At 40.8% G+C, this 19,617-nt stretch overlaps 1 protein-coding gene across 1 annotated transcript in view; it reads left to right on the top strand.

Annotated features, from left to right (window-relative positions):
- Nucleotides 1-1,239: 1,239 nt before the first annotated feature.
- Nucleotides 1,240-19,617, top strand: part of LOC103606402 (glutamate receptor ionotropic, delta-1) — a gene marked incomplete at both ends in the record, with an annotated part of 89,899 nt that continues 71,521 nt past the window's right edge. The window contains 4 exons of the mRNA XM_008591002.1: nt 1,240-1,341; nt 2,904-3,101; nt 6,362-6,686; nt 7,889-8,027. Coding sequence (XP_008589224.1) covers nt 1,240-1,341; nt 2,904-3,101; nt 6,362-6,686; nt 7,889-8,027 — 764 coding nt within the window. The remainder of the gene's footprint in view (nt 1,342-2,903; nt 3,102-6,361; nt 6,687-7,888; nt 8,028-19,617) is intronic.

Raw genomic sequence — 19,617 nt, 5'->3', positions numbered from 1 at the left:
TGCTTGAATCTACAACAGTGATTCACAATCCTGCATATGCATTAGAATCACCTGGGGAGCTAAAATACCCATCTGTAGCCTGCAACAGACCAATTAACATCTGAATCTCAGGGGATGGGGCCCAGCCTTCAGTATGTGTTAAATGCCCCCTTAAGAGAAATACTGTACAGCCAGGTTAGAGGCCCAGTGACCTACAAGGGCAGGGGCTGACAGCCTTGGCTGAGCAGCGGGACCACTTGGGAAGCATTCATATGCCCCGTGCCCAGGCCCTGAGGTCCCAATTTAGTTAGTTTGAGATGGGGCTGGGTATCTGCATTTTTTTTTTTCTATCTCTCCAATTAATAGCTGAGAATCATTTACCAGAAAAAGGTTTCATTATTGTTGCCCAGGCCCAGGCCCTGAGGTCCCAATTTAGTTAGTTTGAGATGGGGCTGGGTATCTGCATTTTTTTTTTCTATCTCTCCAATTAATAGCTGAGAATCATTTACCAGAAAAAGGTTTCATTATTGTTGCCCAGGCCGCGCAGGGATGCAGGAAGGGGAAGCAGTCCCCAAAACAACTGTGTCTCCTCTATGGTTTCTGAGCCAGAACAGGGTCTCTTCCACCACCTTAGGATGCCTGTGAGAGAAGCATTGGGCTACTCCTGCAGGCTCAGGAGGATAGGGCACACCCAGAGCACATTTATTCTGTCATTATCCTCTACCTGCAAATTATGAAGCTTCCACTGCAGTGAAAACAGACAGCATCTCTTGAGCCTGCTTGCAATAGGCACCAGGGAGTTACCCAGCTCTGCCTTGGGTCTTTGTTACTTGTTTTCCTGCTGAGCCTCATCGTACCCATCGAGGCAGCAACAACTAGACCCAAGGGCTCTGTGGCCTGGGCATGTCAAAGAAGTAATGAAGGAGCAGGGTACTTTGTGGGAGACACAGTGACATGTCCTCTGTGGACACAAGATTGGATATAAACATTTGTTCTAGGGACAATTTCTTACCAATTGGTTCCATTTTAGGAGTGTGCCAAATCCTGGAGATCCAGGTGATTTGATGGAGGAAGTGGAACTCTCTGTCTGTCATGTCTCTAGTCCCTTTAATATCTTAGGATGCCTTTCAGTCTCTGGAAAACCCAGAGGGCTGCTGGGCACCTTCCTGCCTGACTCAGGATACCAGTTTAGAAGGTGGGTCCCGAAGATGTGCACAGCTGCTGGCTCCATTTCTCACACTCCGTTCTTTTCCTTCACAGCTGGCAACGTGGGACTCAGAGAAGGGCCTGAATGGCAGCCTGCAAGAGAGGCCCATGGGCAGCCGTCTCCAAGGACTGACTCTCAAAGTGGTGACTGTCTTGGTAGGATCATGGAGATATTCTGGGAGCTTCACCATCCAGGCTTTTGAGTCAGAGGCTGCTTTCTGTTTAATGCTGGGTTTGGAGACAAAGGGATCTTCAGGAGTGGTCTGACCTTTCATAAGGCCTCTTATTCAAATAATTGTGTGAATCATGAAGGGCAGAGTAAGGTTGGAGATTCTGTCCAGGGCCTCCAAGCCTTCATGGAAGGTCCCTGAGCTGCTCTAGAGAAGGAACGCTCATCCACATCTGCTGCTGAGCTCCAGAGGGGCCCAGATGCTCCACTTGTTCTTGGGTGTAGACTGGATCTTAACCTACTGCTGGGCCTTAGGAGAGCTGTGCGGGTAGCCAGGGTCCCTGCAAGATGCGGGAGGAGGACATTCATTCTTCCAGCATCCAGCATCACCATGTGACACAAAATTCATAATGAACACCATTTGTCAGTTGCCATTTTTTTGCACGATTGTCCAGAAGTCATAGACTTTTACACAGACTTTTTCAATTTCTTTCTTTTGCCTTTTTAGAAGAACTTTAGGAGACATCTTAAATTTACCTCTTATTGGCTGGGTCAGACATGGTCCAAATGCTTCCCTCTGTCCCAGCAGGCTCTGGTGTCCTCTTGGCTCAGAAACATTTGGCAGCAGAGTTTCTGCGTTCCTCATATGCACTGCATGGATAAACCTTACAGCCTATTTTCCCAACAAAAGTAAATTAATGAGATATATTCTCTAGGGATGTTTGTGGGAAGCACCCTTCTTGCTCAGTTTCACATGAGAAGGAAAGAATAGGAAAAGGTAGGAAAGGTCGAGGTGTTTTCCAAATGCCACCTACTCCCCCATGTGGCACAGCACAAAGTGTGTGGAGGCAAACACGGCATGGCTTTGGACTTGGGAACTGTGGGTTTTAATCCAATCCTATTCTTTGACTCACAGTGTGACCTTGGAGCATTAATCATCATCCATTTTCTAGCACAACCTGATAGATATAATACTTCTTCTCTCAATCTAATATCACGGAGCTTTATTGCCATTTATTATCCTGGATGAGGAGTGTCCCATTTCTCATGTGGGTCCCATAGACTTATGGCATTTCCTAAGGACAGAGCCCTGGTTCTGCATGAATGTTAGAAATGAAGGAACAAAAACAAGCCATGTTATTCCAGGATGACTTAAGACAGGGCAAGTAAATCCATACTCACAAAATCCTGCTGATTGGAGCAATTGTCTGTTGCTCTGTACCCTGAATGTCCATAAAGTGCTTTTAGAAAAGGACAGAGAAGTTCAGCTTCCAGTCCTAAATTGGATAAATACAAATGCTCTAAAGTTATGATTCATCAGATTGGTCTCTCCAACAGCATCCTGGAAATATGTGTTAGTGAGCCTGTTGTTTAATTGAAGAACATCCATTCTGTTGTCCTCAGGAAGAGCCTTTTGTGATGGTGGCTGAGAACATCCTTGGACAGCCCAAGTTATGATTCATCAGATTGGTCTCTCCAACAGCATCCTGGAAATATGTGTTAGTGAGCCTGTTATTTAATTGAAGAACATCCATTCTGTTGTCCTCAGGAAGAGCCTTTTGTGATGGTGGCTGAGAACATCCTTGGACAGCCCAAACGCTACAAAGGGTTCTCCATAGATGTCCTGGATGCACTGGCCAAGGCTCTGGGCTTCAAATATGAGATTTACCAGGCCCCCGATGGCAGGTACGGTCACCAGCTCCATAACACCTCCTGGAACGGGATGATCGGGGAGCTCATCAGCAAGGTAGGTCCCAGAAGCAGATTCTTGGGGAGGGGCCCCCTAGTCTGCCTGTGGGCTCACATCTCAACCTGGCCCATGATGCAGTTGAAACCTTGTGGCCAGCTAAACAGCCCACAACCACCATTCCCCCATGTGCCGAGGCCCTCTTTTCCTCAATCCCCCCGCTGTGCCTGTTTCTGCTTTTTCATCTTCTCACTCTCTGGTGCTCTGTGTTTTCCCTCCCTGCCCTTCAAAACTCCCACCCACACTGGACTGAAACAGGAATGAATTCCCACTGGGGGGTACCGGTGGGTGCATATTCTCCTGTCCTCACAGACCACAGGTGGGGTGTGTACACGCACGTGTGTTTAAGGATGCACACATGTGCGAGTGTGCATGTGTCCACATCACTGTGTGTTGGTCGTGTGGCATTCCTGAGCTCTCATACTCTTTGCAAGTCATTAGTCTCCCTCCCTTCTACAGACTCTGAGTCCTCATTGACACTCACAGCATGAGGCCAGTTCACAATGTCCCTTCCTTGCCCAGGTCATCTCATGACCTTTGGGTCATTTCCCCACAATCATTTATAATGGTGGAATCTGATCAGACACTGTCTCTCAGTATAACTGCTGCCACCAAACTTGACAAGTTCTGACATTTCCATGGACAATCCTGGACTCCAGAGCTTGGACCTCCTCCCCTCCAGTGAGCCTCACTGTGCTCCACTCCAGCGCCCCTCCCATGCATCTTGCCAGCGTCCCCACGTCCCCATTCCTAGCCCACTTTGTGACCACAACTTGTCCTTCTGACTCTTTCAGGCACTTACTCCTAAAACAGAGGCCCTTTGCTTTCTGAACCTATAAAGGCAGACATTAGGCCTGGAATCTCTTCAATTTCTTTTCATCTTTATTTTAAAAAACAATTTCATTGTAATAAAATTGCATAGTATAAAAGTCACCCACTTTAGATGTACAATTCAGTAATTTTTAGTAAATGTACCAAGTTGTGCAACCGTCGCCATAAGCTAGTTTTAGAATATTTCCATCACCTTACTGAGACCTCTCATGCCTGCTTACAGTTAATACCATTCCCACCCCAGCCCTAGGCAACCATTAATACATTTTCTATCTCAATGGAGTTGCTTTTGTGAACATTTCATATAAATGGAGTCATGCAAAATGTGGTCTTGTGTGTCAAGCTCTTTCCACTTAACATACACATTTGAGGTTCATCCTTCTGGTATGTTCTGTGCCCTTCGGACACTGCAGGCTTCCCTGGCTACTGTGCCCTCGTGGTTAACCAGACAAACCCCTGTTCCTTTCATCCCTTCTGATTCCCTGTTTTCTTGATTTCTCGTTGCATCCAAACTCTGAGTTGATTCTATCATCCACCCTTTTTACTCTGACCAACCTCAGCTGGGCCTTCCATACAGTTCAAGACCTTTAACTTGTCCTTTGCTGGGCCCCGTGGCTACATCACTGAGAGACTGTTCCAAAAGTTTACTTTCTCCTCGGACTATCTAATCATCTTCTCTCATTCTCAATTAAAAAAACAACAGGCTATATTCCTATATTGAGAAAAGAACTGGAGACGTCTGGGCGTGCGATTCTGTTTCTGCTTCCTATGAAATTCACACTGCAAGGCACCTACCCTCCCTGTCACAGGGGGAGGGTCTCTGCCTGTCACAGGTCCACCCCTCCACCTGTGTCATGCATAGATTCCCTTGTGCCTCCTCTGGACCTTGCTTCATAAATTATTTCCCCCCCATCCTGTCTTATAAACCTATAAGACAGCCCTTAAATGTGCTTCAAACCTTCTTAGGTCTAAAAATAGATACCTAGATGTTGGATTTCTGAAAAGAGAAGCAAGAACCAGAGATGCAGGTGTGACAAGTATAAGAGAAGAACTCAGACATAGTCACCTCCAGTGCTTTCCTCCTTACTCTAGATCGTTGTTGGATCTCACAGTTTAGGTCACTGGTGTATCTACCTCTTCACCATGTTATACTTTATATAATCCCTCTATGGGCGTTTCCCCATTTTGAGCATGTAGGTTGAATCAGCTGTGACAACTGGCTGTTGTAAACACACCTGGTTCTGCTGATCCCTTCCACTTGGAGCCCAAGGGCCAAGATCAAGGTGATGACTGTGCCTTTCAGTGCTCCAGACCCCAGTATTACCGGCCTTCTACCCATCTAGGTGAGCATGTAGGTTGAATCAGCTGTGACAACTGGCTGTTGTAAACACACCTGGTTCTGCTGATGCCTTCCACTTGGAGACCAAGGGCCAAGATCAAGGTGATGACTGTGCCTTTCAGTGCTCCAGACCCCAGTATTACCGGCCATCTACCCATCTAGGCATCAAGGTGATGACTGTGCCTTTCAGTGCTCCAGACCCCAGTATTACCGGCCTTCTACCCATCTAGGTGTGAGGCTCTCAACTTCCACCAAACTTGGTAGCTTCATCTTCAGTTTAATTTCCATCTTAATGGAGTCTCTGTTTGTAAAATAAAGCCTGTTTTGGAAAGCAAAACTCTGGGGTGGTAATTTTGAGGTCACAGTACAGCATGTCCAGAGACTCTTCTCAAGATGGCTTTATTATGGCAAGAACCAACCCATGTGTCTGCAGGCAATGAGTTAAGGATAGTGGAAAATCAAAATAGGTACTGACCCCTTTCTTTCTGGAGGATTTACCTTCAGGCAGAGAGTCTGAAAATGAAACAATCAGAGACCGATATGTTAATGGGATTCAAGGTAGTTGCATAACTCGACATATAACTTCTAAAATATTTTAGAGAAGATATCAGTGATGTGATCCATGTGGGATGATGGCGTTTGGAGAGGCTTGGTGGAGGAATGAAGTGTGCCTTGGCCTTGGTGTCTATGGAGGATGCATAGACACCTAGAAGACAGAAGGGCCTTCTTGGTGGGGTGGAGGGAAACACAGACAAAAGGAAGGGGACCACTAAAGCTTGCTAGGGAGCAATAATGAAGTGAAGAAAAACTACAATTCATAGAGTAACGAAGATGCTTTACTAGACTCTTTTCTCCAAAGAGGCTTCCGGGAGTTTTAAGGGTAGGGGAGAGAATTTCATAAGGTGGAGGAGGTAATAACACACACTTAGTGTTGGATTTTCCTTATGATATTCAAAGTCACAGTGTGTCAACTTTCAAGTCCATTTCCTCTGGACAGAACAACACCAAGGGCAGAGGCGGGGACCCTGACCCAGGGCAGAACCCAGCAGCAAGCCGAGCACTGCCCCTCATGATGTGCTTTGCCTTTCAGAGAGCAGACTTGGCCATCTCTGCCATCACCATCACGCCGGAGAGAGAGAGCGTGGTGGACTTCAGCAAGCGGTACATGGACTACTCGGTGGGGATGCTCCTCAAGAAGCCCGAGGAGAAAATCAGCATCTTCTCCCTTTTCGCTCCATTTGACTTTGCGGTGTGGGCCTGCATTGCGGCTGCCATCCCTGTGGTTGGCGTGCTGATATTTGTGTTGAACCGGATACAGGCCGTGAGGGCTCAGAGTGCTGCCCAGCCCCGACCGTCTGCGTCTGCCACCCTGCACAGCGCCATCTGGATCGTTTACGGAGCCTTCGTTCAGCAAGGTACCTTCCTGGCTGCCTGATGGTTGAGTAGCACCTGGGGCCGGGAAGAACTTATCCACAGGCAGAGTTTTCGGATGCATTTTGCCAAAGTCATTTAAAATGCAATTTTATTTCATCTCTAGGACAGTACTAATATCATGCAGCACCCAATTTCTCTGAGTAACATCAGAAATTAAATGAAACGACAAGAAACACAACTTCAAATCCAGATTCTCCACTTTAGATAAAATTAGCTCTGGATTCTGCTCTGTGCTTGTCTCTCCTCCCACATTAGATTGATTGCTATGCACATGAGGTTGTCAAATGAAGCTCTGAATCTGGCTTAAATTTGAAGTCTTAATGGGAAAAAAAAGTCACAATTGTGTTCAAATCACCTGAGCAGTACTCCAGCCCTTCTGGAGTTGCAGTCTCCTGTCTCTGAGAGATCTGGAGATAGCACATCATCCAGTGGTGAGTTACAGGACTGTGCAATGTGGATTGGAATCCACAAATTACAAAGTTTCCAAAGTGAGTCTTGGCCCTCACTAAGGGGCTTGAAGCATGGCTAACGCTTTGCAAGGTTACGCAGGGAGAACAGGCTTTAAGAATCTTTCTTCTGTTACCACCCTTAGGTGGACCAAGGAGAAGTGATCAAAAAGCCAGCTTCTGACTAAAAGTCACATGCAATGATTTCTGAAAATCTTGGGGAAAAAGTCGCCTAGAGAGGGCTTCAGTATTAGTAAAAGTGATAAGATACATCTCATTTCTCAGGTTTAAAAGAAAGCCAGGGAACCCTCCGGGTAGAAGATAATTCTATATTTACAGAATTCCTGAGTCTCCTCTATGTGAACTTGGAATTGGAAAGGGAGCTCACATCAGGCTGCAGCCCTAGAACTTCTTACCATTATGAGGTAGCCTCTTCTAACTGGAAAATTTTGATATTCAGAGCTCTATCCTCGGTGCTTTGACAAACTTCTCGTCACCGGAGGGCCAATCCTAACTTTTCCATATTTTGGGGTCCTTCATCCCTTTCCAAGATTGGTGCTTTTAAGATCCTTTCCCAGAATTGGTATAGTCCCCCCATACCCAGCTGTCAGTCACTTCCTTGGTCCTCAGCCCATCTCCAATGGCAGCGTGTGTGCCCGGCTGCAGGTGGAGCACCTCCTTGGGGGTGGGAGTCAGAACAGAAGCTGCAGCCGGTCCCCCTTGCCTACTTCCTGCAGGTGGCGAATCTTCCGTGAACTCGGTGGCCATGCGCATTGTGATGGGCAGCTGGTGGCTCTTCACCCTCATCGTGTGCTCCTCCTACACGGCCAACCTTGCTGCCTTCCTCACAGTGTCCAGGATGGACAATCCCGTCAGGTAAGCCTATTCCTCCTTCTAGATCTAGAACCGTCAACTCCGAGAAGCGTTAAAGGGGATGTAAACCTGTCCGGAAGAGAGCCTGGAAGCACAGACGGCCTCAGATTTCAGATCTGCAGTTGATGATCAGAATCTTTAGTGAGTGAAGAAGAGCTTCACTCCTGTTTTATTTTATTTCATGCACAATTACATAAATGTATACATTCATTAAGTCATATTTCTCTGAACATTTAAATGCTGCTTACAAAACAAATAAATCAAAACATTAAAATGAACACATTAAATTTTCTCAGACATTTAAACGTTGATTACAAACTTATTTAGTCAAAATTTTATAAACAGTTAAAATTAAAGTCACAAGTCTAATATATTTTTCAAATCTTCAAACACCTTAAAAGCATGCTAATTATCACAATGATTAGAAAATTTCTTTCACTTCCGTTTATAAAATTATACAATTATTGAAACCAAGGACTAACCGTTTTTCTTGATGTTTACAAAATGTTAAAATTATGGCATGAACAATTAGTTCAATGTAGTGAAATAATTCTTGGAAATATCTTTGTTTTATGATCAGATTCCCAAATCCAGTGTAAATTTCAAAAGAACTTGGACAGAGTGAATGAGTGTTGATATGTGGTTGCTGAAGTGGCCATAGGCATGGATGTGTCCTGCACTTCGTTGGGTACAATATTAGCTTCAATATTACTTCTCACTTGAGCACTGATTATGGTTTTTTGAGCTTCTGCTTTTAGTAACTTCCCCATTAATCCATCATACTCACTATCATTGTACTGGTATTTTTGATCCACTGCTCTAATCAAGTCATCCATACTCAACCAGCTTCTATGGCTCCCGACCGCCTATTTAAAAGCATTTAAACTCCTTGACTAGAATTGAAGATTCAGTATATTATCTAGTATCTTTATTACATTGACATTTTTACTGAGATAACTATAGGTTCACAGGCAGTTGTAAGAAGTAATGCAGATAGGTCTCCTAGGATGCTTTACCTAGTTTCCACCAGTGGTAACATTCTGCAAAACTGTAGTATCCTACCACAACCAGGGTATTCACATTGACACAGTTGGCTGATTTTAGCCAGACTTTCCTGTGTGTGTGTGTGTGTGCATTTGGTTCTGTACAATTTTATCATGTGGGTAGATTTGTGCATTCACCACACAGTAAAGATGTAGTATCCTACCACAACCAGGGTATTCACATTGACACAGTTGGCTGATTTTAGCCAGACTTCCCTGTGTGTGTGTGTTTATGTGTATGTGTGTGTGCATTTGGTTCTGTACAATTTTATCATGTGGGTAGATTTGTGTATTCACCACACAGTAAAGACATGAACACTTCCATCGCCACAGGGATCCATTGTGTTGTCTTTTGGTAACCACATCCATCTCCTTCACATTTCTTCCCCTCACACCCTGTTCCTAACCCCTGGCAATAACAAATTGTCCTCTATTTCTAAAATGTTGTCACTTTAAATGTCTTACATAAATAGAATCATACCTTTTGGGGTTGGCTTCCTCATTCAGCATAATTCCCTAGAGATTCATGTGGGTGCTTGTGAGTGTTAACAGTTCATTGCTTTATGGTTGAGTAGTATCCCTGTACCGCAGCCTGTCTGACCGTTCATCCATTGAAAGATGTCTGGGTTGTTTTCAGATCTTGGCAATTATGAATAAAGCCACTGTAAACATTTGTGTGTAGGTTTTTGGGTGGACATAAGTTTTCATTGACATATGATAAATGCCCAATAGTGCAAAAGTTGGGTTGTATAGTAATTGCATGTTGAGTTTTATAAGAAACTATCCAACTGCTTTCCAGAGTAACTGTTCCATTTTACATTTCTACCAGTGATGTAGGAATGATCCAGTTTCTCTGCATCTTTGCCAGCATTTGGTGTTGTCACTATTTTTTGTTTCACTGTTCTGAAATGTGTGGAATGTATCTCATAGTGGTTTTAATTTACATTTCCCTAATGACTAGTGATGTTGAACATCTTTTCATGTGCTTATTTGCTGTCTGTATACCCTTGTCAGTGAAATATTTTGCCCATCTTGTAATTGGATTGTTTTACTATTACTGTTGTGTTTTCAAAGTTCTTTATATATTTAGATACTAGTTCTTTATCAGATCTGTGCAAATATTTTCTCCCACTCTATAGATTGTCTTTTCAAACTCTTAATAGAGTTGTTCACAGAAAAAAGTTTTTTAATTTTGATGAGGTCAAATTTAAAAACTTATACCTTCATAACTTATTATGTTTTTGCTTTCATGTCTTTGCCTAGCCCAAGGCCCTGAAGATTTTCTCCTCCTTTTTTTTTTCTAAAATTTTTATAGTTTTACATTTTACATTTCAGTCTACAATCAATTTTGAGTCAATTTTAGTGTAAAGTTTGAGGTTTAGGTTAAGATTCTCCCCCCAACCTTGTCTATTGAGCACCATTTGTTGAAATGGCTATCCTTCCACGATTGAATGTACCATACACACACACACATGCACACATGCACGCACACATGCACACACATACACATGCATGCACACACACACACATGCACGCACGCACATGCATGCACGCACGCACGCATAAGCATGCACACACACACACATGCACACATGCACGCACACATGCACACACACACACATGCATGCACGCACGCACGCATAAGCATGCACACACACACACATGCATGCACGCACGCACGCATAAGCATGCACACACACACCCCATAATGTATCATAATTTTGTGTGTGTATTTGTGTAGTGAAAACATTTGATATCTATTCTTTTAGCAAAGTCTAAATATATAATACAGTATCATTAACTATAGTCACAGTGCTGTACACTACATCTCCAGAACTTTTTCATCCTATCTAACTGAAACTTTTTGTACCCTTTGACCAAAAGCTCCACATTTTCCCCAACTGCCAGTCCCTGGAAACAACCATTCTTCTCTCTGCTTCTGTGAGTTTGACTTTCTAAGATTCGACACATAAGTGAAATCATGCAGTATTTGCCTTTCTGTGCCCAGCCTAGCACATTTGGCTTAGCATGATGTCCTCTAGGTTCATCCATGTTGTCTCCAATGACAGCGTTTCCTTCTTTTTGAGGCAGAGTTATACTCCATTGTGTAGATACCACATTTTCTTTATCCATTTATCCAGGGGTGATATTCATGTCTTGGCCATTGTAAATAATGCTGCAATGAACATGGGAGTACAGATGTCTCTTTGACACTGATGTTATTTCCTTTGGCTATATACAACAAAGTAGGACTGCTGGATTATGAGGTAGTTCTGTACATCAGTTTTTGAGGAACGTCTACACTGTTTTCCATGAGTGTACTAATTAATTTCCCAACAACAGTGTACAAGGGCTCCCTTTTCTCTACATCCTTGACATCATTTGTTGTATTTTGTCATTTACATAATAGCCATGCCAGCAGGATTGTAGTGATAGCTCATTATGGTTTTGGTTTGCATTTTCCTGATGATTAGTGATCTTGAACATTTCTTCATATATCTGTTGGGCATTTTTATGTCTTCTTTTGCAAAATATCTCTTCATGTCTTTTGCCCATTTTTAACTGGATTATTTGTTTTCTTGCTATTGAGTTGTTTGAGTTCTTTACATATTTTGGATATTAGCACATTATTAGATGTATGGTTTGCAAATATTTTTTCCCATTCTGTAGGCTGTCTCTTCACTCTGTAGGTTGTTTACTCTGCTGTACATAAGATTTTTAGTTTGATGCAATTCTGTTTGTTTATTTTTGCTTCTGTTGCCTGTGCTTGTGGGGTAATATCCAAACAATCATTGCCCAGATCATTGTCAAAAAGGTTTCCCCCTATGTTTTCTTTTGGAAGTTTAACAGTTTCAGGTCTCATATTTAAGTGTTTAATCAATTTTGAGTTATTTTTGTATATGGTGTGAGATAAGGGTCTATTTTCATTCTTCTGCATGTGGATATCCAGTTTTCCCAACACCATTTACTGAAGAGAATGTCTTCCTCCTTGTGGGTCCTTGTTAACTTTGTCAAAGATCAATTGACTATAAAGGTGTGGGCTTATTTCTGGGCTCTCTCTTCTCTCACATTGATCGATATGTCTGTTTTTATGCCAATATCATACTGCTTTGATGACTATAACTTAGCAATACATTTTGAAATCAAATACTGTAATGCCTGCAGTTTTGTTCTTCTTGCTCAAGGTTGCTTTGGCTATTTGAGGGTCTTTGGTGGTTCCACATGAACTTCTGAATTGATTTCCTACTGCTGTGAAAAATGTCATTGGAGTTTTGATAGGCATTGCACTGAATCTTTAGATGGCTTTGGGTAGTATGAACATTTTAACACTATTAATTCTCCCAATCTATTAATACAGGCTATCTTTCCATTTGTGTCTTCTTCAATTTCTTTCACCAGTGTTGCATATAGTTTTCAGTATACAGATCTTTCCCCTCTTTGGTTAAAGTTATACCCAAGAACTTTATTTTTATGCTATTTTAAATGGGATTATTTTCTTGATTACTTTTTCAAATACTCTGTTGTTAGTATATAAAAACACTCCTGATTTTTGTATGTTAATTTTGTATCCTGAAAATTTACCGCATTTATTTATTAGTTTTAACACTTATTTGGTGAAATCTTTAGCATTTTCTGTATAGAAAATCTGTCATCTGCAGAGACCATTTTACTTCTTCCTCTCTAATTTGAATTCCTTTTATTTATTTTTATTGCCTAATTGCTCTGGCTAGGACTTCCGGTCCTCTATTGGATAGATATGGTAAGTAAGAGTGGGCATTCTTTTCTTGTTCCTGATCTTGCAGGAAAAGCTTTCAGCTTTGCGCCATTGAGTACGATGTCAACAGCAGGCTTGTCACATATTGCCGTTATTATTTGAGGTACATAAATTCTATTTCTAGTTTGTTGAGAGTTTTTTTTATCATGAATTTTGCCAAATGCTTTATCTACTGTGTTAAGATGAATATATGATTTTATCCTTCATTTTGCTAATGTGATGCATCACATTTATTGCTTTGCATATATTGAACCATCCTCCCATTCTAGGGTAAAATTCCACTTGATTATCATGTTTGATCCTTTTAATGTGCTGTTGAATTTGGTTTGTTAATGTTTGTTGAGGATTTTTACATATGTGTTCATCTGTGGTATTAGCCTATACTTTTCTGGCTTTGGTATCAGTATAATGACGGTCTTGTAAAATGAATTTAGAAGTCTTCCCTCCTCTTCAAATTTTAAGAAGAGTTTGAGAAGGATTGGTATTAATTTTTCTTTAAATACTTAGCAGAATTCACCAGTGAAACCATCAAGTCCCGGGCTTTTCTTTGTTGGGAGGTTTATGATTACTGATTTAGGTTTATGATTACTGTATTAGTCCATTTCTGTTGCTTATAACAAAATACATGAAACTGGGTAATCTGCAAAGAAATAGAATTTATTTCTTATAGTTTTGGAGGCTGGGAAGTCCACAGTCCAGGAGACGTTTCTCTTCTTTTCTTTTTGAAATCACTTATGGCTTCTCTAAGATATTTACTAGGTTTTTGCATCCTTTTGTTTTACTTCCCCCATGTTTATAGTCATTACTGGGCCTGAATTCTATGCTGTGGTCATTTCAATGCTTGTTGAATGTTTCTTTTCTTTTTTTTTTTCCTTTTTGTCTTTTTTCATGACCGGTAATGGGATCACAACCCTCAGTGTCGCGCCCCCACCGCGACCGGCAACGTCTCCATATGGGATCCGAACCCTGGGCGGGAGCGTCGCCGCGCTCCCAAGCACCGCCCTTTACCGAGTGCACCACCGGGCTGGCCCGAATGTTTCTTTATACTATGATTTAGCCATTGTCCATTTTTTTATCTTGATGAATTTTGGTCAGTGAGGGTGACCAAAATTTTGAGCAATATATTTAACAAGAATGATATAATTTCTAAGACAGTGTATCTGAGAATCTTTCTCTGTTGCCTTTACACATGAATTAAAACTTATCTGGGTAGGCAGTCTGCAGAGCCACTGGAAGAAGCATTTGACAGTGTATCTGAGAATCTTTCTCTGTTGCCTTTACACATGAATTAAAACTTATCTGGGTATATTACGTTGTGCCACAACTTTCCTACTGAATGTTCTGTAGAATTTGCTCTGTTGCCGTCTTCCTGTTGCAGTACTATGGCGACTTATTCGCCACTTCCTTCTCCCCTCCCCTTTCCCGTCCTCTCTTTGCCTCTCACCTCGTCCTCCATCCTCCTGTGTTTCTCCATCTCTTTGTCTCACTCTTTCTCTCCTCTCCTTCTTTCATCTCCCTTTCCTCCTGCTTGTCTTTCCTGCTTCTCCCTTGTTGTCCTTCTCCCGTTCTTCCGTCCCCTCTTCCTCCTCTACTTCTTTCACATGGTTTCTTCTTTGTTATTAACCTTGCTAACATTTCTGAATTTAAAAACTTTAACCAATATTTATTAGAGTTGGTCTATTTATTAGAGTTGGTCTATTAACTATGCATAGAATTCTATGAGATATTTTTATGCGCAAAAAGTTATTTGCACGTGAGCTCAGTAATTTTTTCCTCTATTAAATCTTTTCTTATTATTTATATCCCATTTATCTTTGTCTTGTTTCCGGAAATATTAACTTTTCATATGTTGGTACTATGAGTCCTCTCTGTCTATTGTACTCTCTTTCATCATTTTCAGTTCATCTTTGTTTTCCTGTTCATTCTGGGGAGTTTCTTGGATTGTCTTCCATGTTTATGATTGCACTTTCTTTAGTCTTCACATGCCTTTCAGCAATGTTAATGACTATATAAATTCTGCTTGTATATTTTTATTTCCCCTTCATCCTTTCTTCCTCCCATTCTGCTAGTACCTCTTTTATTTCCCAGCCACTGTCTAATGGATTTCATGTTTAAATTTTGTTATAAATAATCGTTATATATCGAATTGTGCCTATAGAAAAACAAATATTTTCAAAATTTTGCATCATTTTCTTTAGCAATCTTTTTCCAATAATGTTCTTCCGTATCTTTGATGTAATATCATATAAACATGTATGTATTACTTCTTTCATATTGAAACCTTTCTTTATGCCTCCATATTGTTTTTGTTATTTAGTTTAGTCTTCCTTGAATGTGGAGAACTCTTTCCATAAACAGGCAAGTGTGTTCTCCTTGGATCTTGTATTAGAACACCTGCCTGCAGTTAGAATCATCCTCTCAAATCTTAACCTGGGCTTGTGACTGCAGATGGAGACTTGTTATACCAGCACCATGCCCTAATGGAAAATTTTCCCTTTTGAGTTTTTTGCTCCACTGACAAAGTTTCTGTTTCTAGCATTCTGATTGATCCAGCCCCTACAACAGTAAGAAAAGCCACAGTGTAGCTTTTCTTAACTTCCTTTCTGACATTACTATTTTCTGCTATTTACTGACAAATTGCTGTTTGTCAGAGACAAATGCCATTGAACTAGGGTTTCTGCATACTGTATCCTGCAGAGTTGAGAGGAATCCAGGGGCTTTCCATTGTTGCTACTTTAAACTTCTTTTTCTCTGTCAATATAAAAGGAAATCCACTGAGATGATGCATTTTCAAAGCGAGATGAATTTGAGTCTCCTATTGCTGTCTCCCATTAATTTTCTCCCTTCTCCCCCAGAAATCTCTCACAGTGTCCACGTGGGAAGCATCCCTCCCTTGTTCATGATACATGATTCCTGTAGTTTTAAAAAAATTGCCTGGTCATTTCAGTAGGTATCCAGAAGGATAAATGATGGATACCTGTTCTCTCTTTATCAACATCTTTCTTATTAACCCAAATAATCTTCAACCTATAAGTTTTCAAACCAATATAAAATCATTTAATAATTATTGCAATTCACCCTGACCATATAAATGTTCATAGTTACTGTCCAATTCTTCAAAACCTGTAAATTCCTTAAAAGACAAAATTCTAGTATTTAAGAGAGACTAAAATCTTCTGGAGAACAGGGATGTACTTAACAGTTACCTTAAGCAAATTTTGCCTTTTCCATGTGGGGTGAGTATGAGGTACATTTATCAAGGATGGCATATCTCACTTTTGGTTCACTAAAGAGTCTTAAGATCATTTATTAAGGTTCCTTAACCCAACCAGATCCTGAATAAAGTCACCAGAGAACTGCTACCGAAAGGAGGAAGCTTGACCTGAGAGAAAGTTTACCTGGGCAGAAATAAGGCAGTCCATGGAAGATGAGGGCACAAAGGGCTTGGTCATGGGTACCTTACCTGGTTTCAGGAGTCACCAATATTTTTTCAAAGGCAATCTTACCTCAGGATCACTTCTGGCACCAAATTATGTTCACCTAAAGAAAAAGGAACAGGAAAAATATTTCCAAATATGTTGAGTTTATTTAGGAATAAGGAAAGAGAATTATAATCCAGAATGCACAACCATGGCAAACTAGAGGTGCACCTGGTGAGGAAAGTGTAGGACAAAGCTTTTATTGAAGAAAGGGAGAGGTTCACATAAGCTGCTTGGAAACAGAGTTCAGTGGTTTTGGAGACTCAAAACCAGATTTGTTGTCATTTCACTGGTTGAGATGCCATTACTGGGCAAGTGTTCTTCCAAAGCATTTTATATAAATTACTGAAACAATAAAGAGTGTCCAGTGATTTAACAAAAAAAGAATCTCAAAATGATGTGATTATGTTTATCTCCATTAAAATTACTAATAGATGTTCATCTGTTATCTTGATGACAGCAGAGTTATTTGGAAAAGGTGGCATTGGCAGGTGATTAGATACTGAAGGCACCTTTTTTCATCAATGCCTGTATTTAGGAAATGTTTTGGTTAAAAATCCTATGTGGGTAGCACCCTACATTCAGAAGGATCACATTCAGCCTAGAGGCTCCTAGTGGGAGGCAGGAGCAGTGGCATAAGTAAGTGAGACAACAGCGTGCAGTTGTAACGAGCATAGACACTGGCGCTTGACTGCCTGGGTTCAAATCCTCTCTCTCCCACTTACTAGCTCTGTGAGCTTAGGAAAATCACTTGACCTCTCTGTACTCCTCTTTTCTCATCTATGCATAGAGGTAAGAATAGCATCTATCTCACAGGGTTATTGGGGGATTAACCAACATGTGTGAGACCATAGAAAGTTTCCTGCCAAACAGAAAGGGCCATATAAATGTTAGATTCTATTGTTGTTTGTTGTTTTTTACAAGACCCTTGGTAGTCAAAAGAACAGCTGTGAGATTTGGCATCCTGGACTGAGAAAAGGCAGTTGTGGGAGAGAAGGTGATATTCTAGGAAGTGGCAGCTCCATTTTGAAATTGTCATCAACTGGCTGGTTGACATTACTCACTTGACCATTTTGATGCTCCATTTCTATATCTTTAAAATGGAGAGTTTGGTGTAAATGACAATTCAAGATGTTTGCTCATTGGTTTACTGAATTTGGAAACATATTTGCAAATTAAAACGGGCGAATGCTTCCTATAGATAAATTATTGTGCTGTTCAGGAAAGACAGGTAATGTGTAATAAGAGCTTTGCTTGGTGCCCACGAATTCACACAATTTCATAGAAGAAAACGAAAAGCCTGAATTCACCAGAAGCTTAACTTATTCCAAGGTAGTTCTCTGTGCAGTCGTCTTGATGTAAAGAAATAACCTTTATTCACACAAATGTACTGTAAACTTTTTATTTTAAATGTTACTTTATCATTTGCAACCATCTTATGATAAACTAAAAATCTAGATGACCTCGGGTTTGGTGATGACTTCTTTGATACAACACCAAAAACATGATCCATAAAAGGAAAAATTTATATTATAAATTTTATTATCAAAAATTAAATTTTATTATTAAAATTTAAAATGTCTGTGAAAGACACTGTAAAGGTATGAAAAAACAAGTCATAAGAAGTGATAGTTCAGGTGAAAGGCATAAAGAAATATCAAGATTTGTAAGAATAAATATGCTAATAATAAATTTAAAAATTTTAAAAAAGTCATGGACTGGCAGAAAAATCTTTGCAAGACACATATAAATGACTGGTACCCAAAATATACAAAGAAAGTATAAAACCTTAAAACTCAACAATAAGAAAACAACCTTTTCAAAAAATGGGCAAAAGAGAGTCTAAGGCCCGGCGGGGGAAGTGCACACAGCCCAGCAGGCACTGAGGTGAGCTGAGACCTGCATGGCACCAGGGGCTCAGTCTACAGCCATGGAAAGCTAGAACATGAGCCAAAGTGGTACCACCTCACCTTCTGTCACCACAAGGACAGTTCACCACCACAGTAGCATCCAGAGCCACTCAACAGGCAACCTGCCACTCACTTGACTACAGTGATATAAGAAGTCTCCAGTAGAGCCTGCAAATAGAGGAGGAAGTCTTTATCTTCATAGCCAACCCCAGAATAACAGAAGAAGCAAGTCCTCTACCCAGATGACCAAACATCAATGTAAAAATACTAGAAGTACAAACAAACAAGAAGATATGACACCACCAAAAGAATACAGTAATGCTCAAATTCCAGACCCCATAGAACAGAGAATCCTTGAAATGTCTGAAAAAGAAATCCAAGCAATGATCTTAAGAAAGCTTGAAGGAATAGAAAAAGACTCCATTAGAGAACACAGGAAATAAGAAAAAATATCCAGAATATGAAGGAGGAAATTTACAAAGAGATTAATACCTTAAAAAAGAATGTAGCAGAACTCCTAGTAATGATTCACTTACTGAAAACAAACAAACAAACAAACACAAAACAATAGAGAGCTTAAGCAGGGTAGAGCAAGCAGAAGAAAGTATTTCAAATCTTGAAGATGGTCTTTTTGAAATAACCCAGGCAGAAAAAAAAGGAAGAAAGAATCAAAAATAAAGGGGAAAATCTAAGAGAGATAACAGACAACCTCAAGTGCTCTAACATCTGAATTGTGGGTATTCCAGAAGGGGAGGAGAAAGGAAAAGGTATTGAAAACTATTCAAGGAAATAATAACAGAAAACTTCCCAGGGGTAGGGAGAGATGCAGACCTTCAGATCCAGGAAGCTCAAAGGTCCCCAAACAGATTCAATCCTAAAAGATCCTCTCCAAGACACATTATAGTCAAATTTGCAAAGGTCAAAGACAAAGAGAGAATTCTAAAAGCAACAAGAGAAAAGCATTAAGTCATCTAGAAGGGAACCCCTATCAGGCTAATAGCAGACTTCTCAACTGAAACCCTACAGGACATGGGAAAGTGGAATCATATATTCAAACACTAAAAGAAAAAATTCACCAGCCAAGAATTCTTTATCCAGCAAGGCTCTCTTTCCCAAACAAAAATTGTGGGAGTTCACCACCACATGACCAGACCTGCAAGAAATTCTCAAGGGAATCCTACATCTGGAATCTGAATAATGATGATCACTATCACAGATACACAAGAAAGAGCAAAACCTGTTGTTAAAACAAAAATGCCAGTGAGAAAGAGAAAGAAGCTAAACCATGCCACTTCAAATTTCCAACTAACATTGAAGAAGAGAAATAAAAGGGGAAGTAAGGATCAAAAGATATTTAAAACATCTAAACAAAAAGCAATTAAATGA

The sequence above is a fragment of the Galeopterus variegatus genome, unplaced genomic scaffold, assembly GCF_000696425.1.
Source record: "Galeopterus variegatus unplaced genomic scaffold, G_variegatus-3.0.2 Scaffold6551, whole genome shotgun sequence".
Classification (NCBI taxonomy): Eukaryota; Metazoa; Chordata; class Mammalia; order Dermoptera; family Cynocephalidae; genus Galeopterus; species Galeopterus variegatus.
Note: the sequence above shows the minus strand (reverse complement) of the source record. Positions and strands in the feature narration are given on the sequence as shown.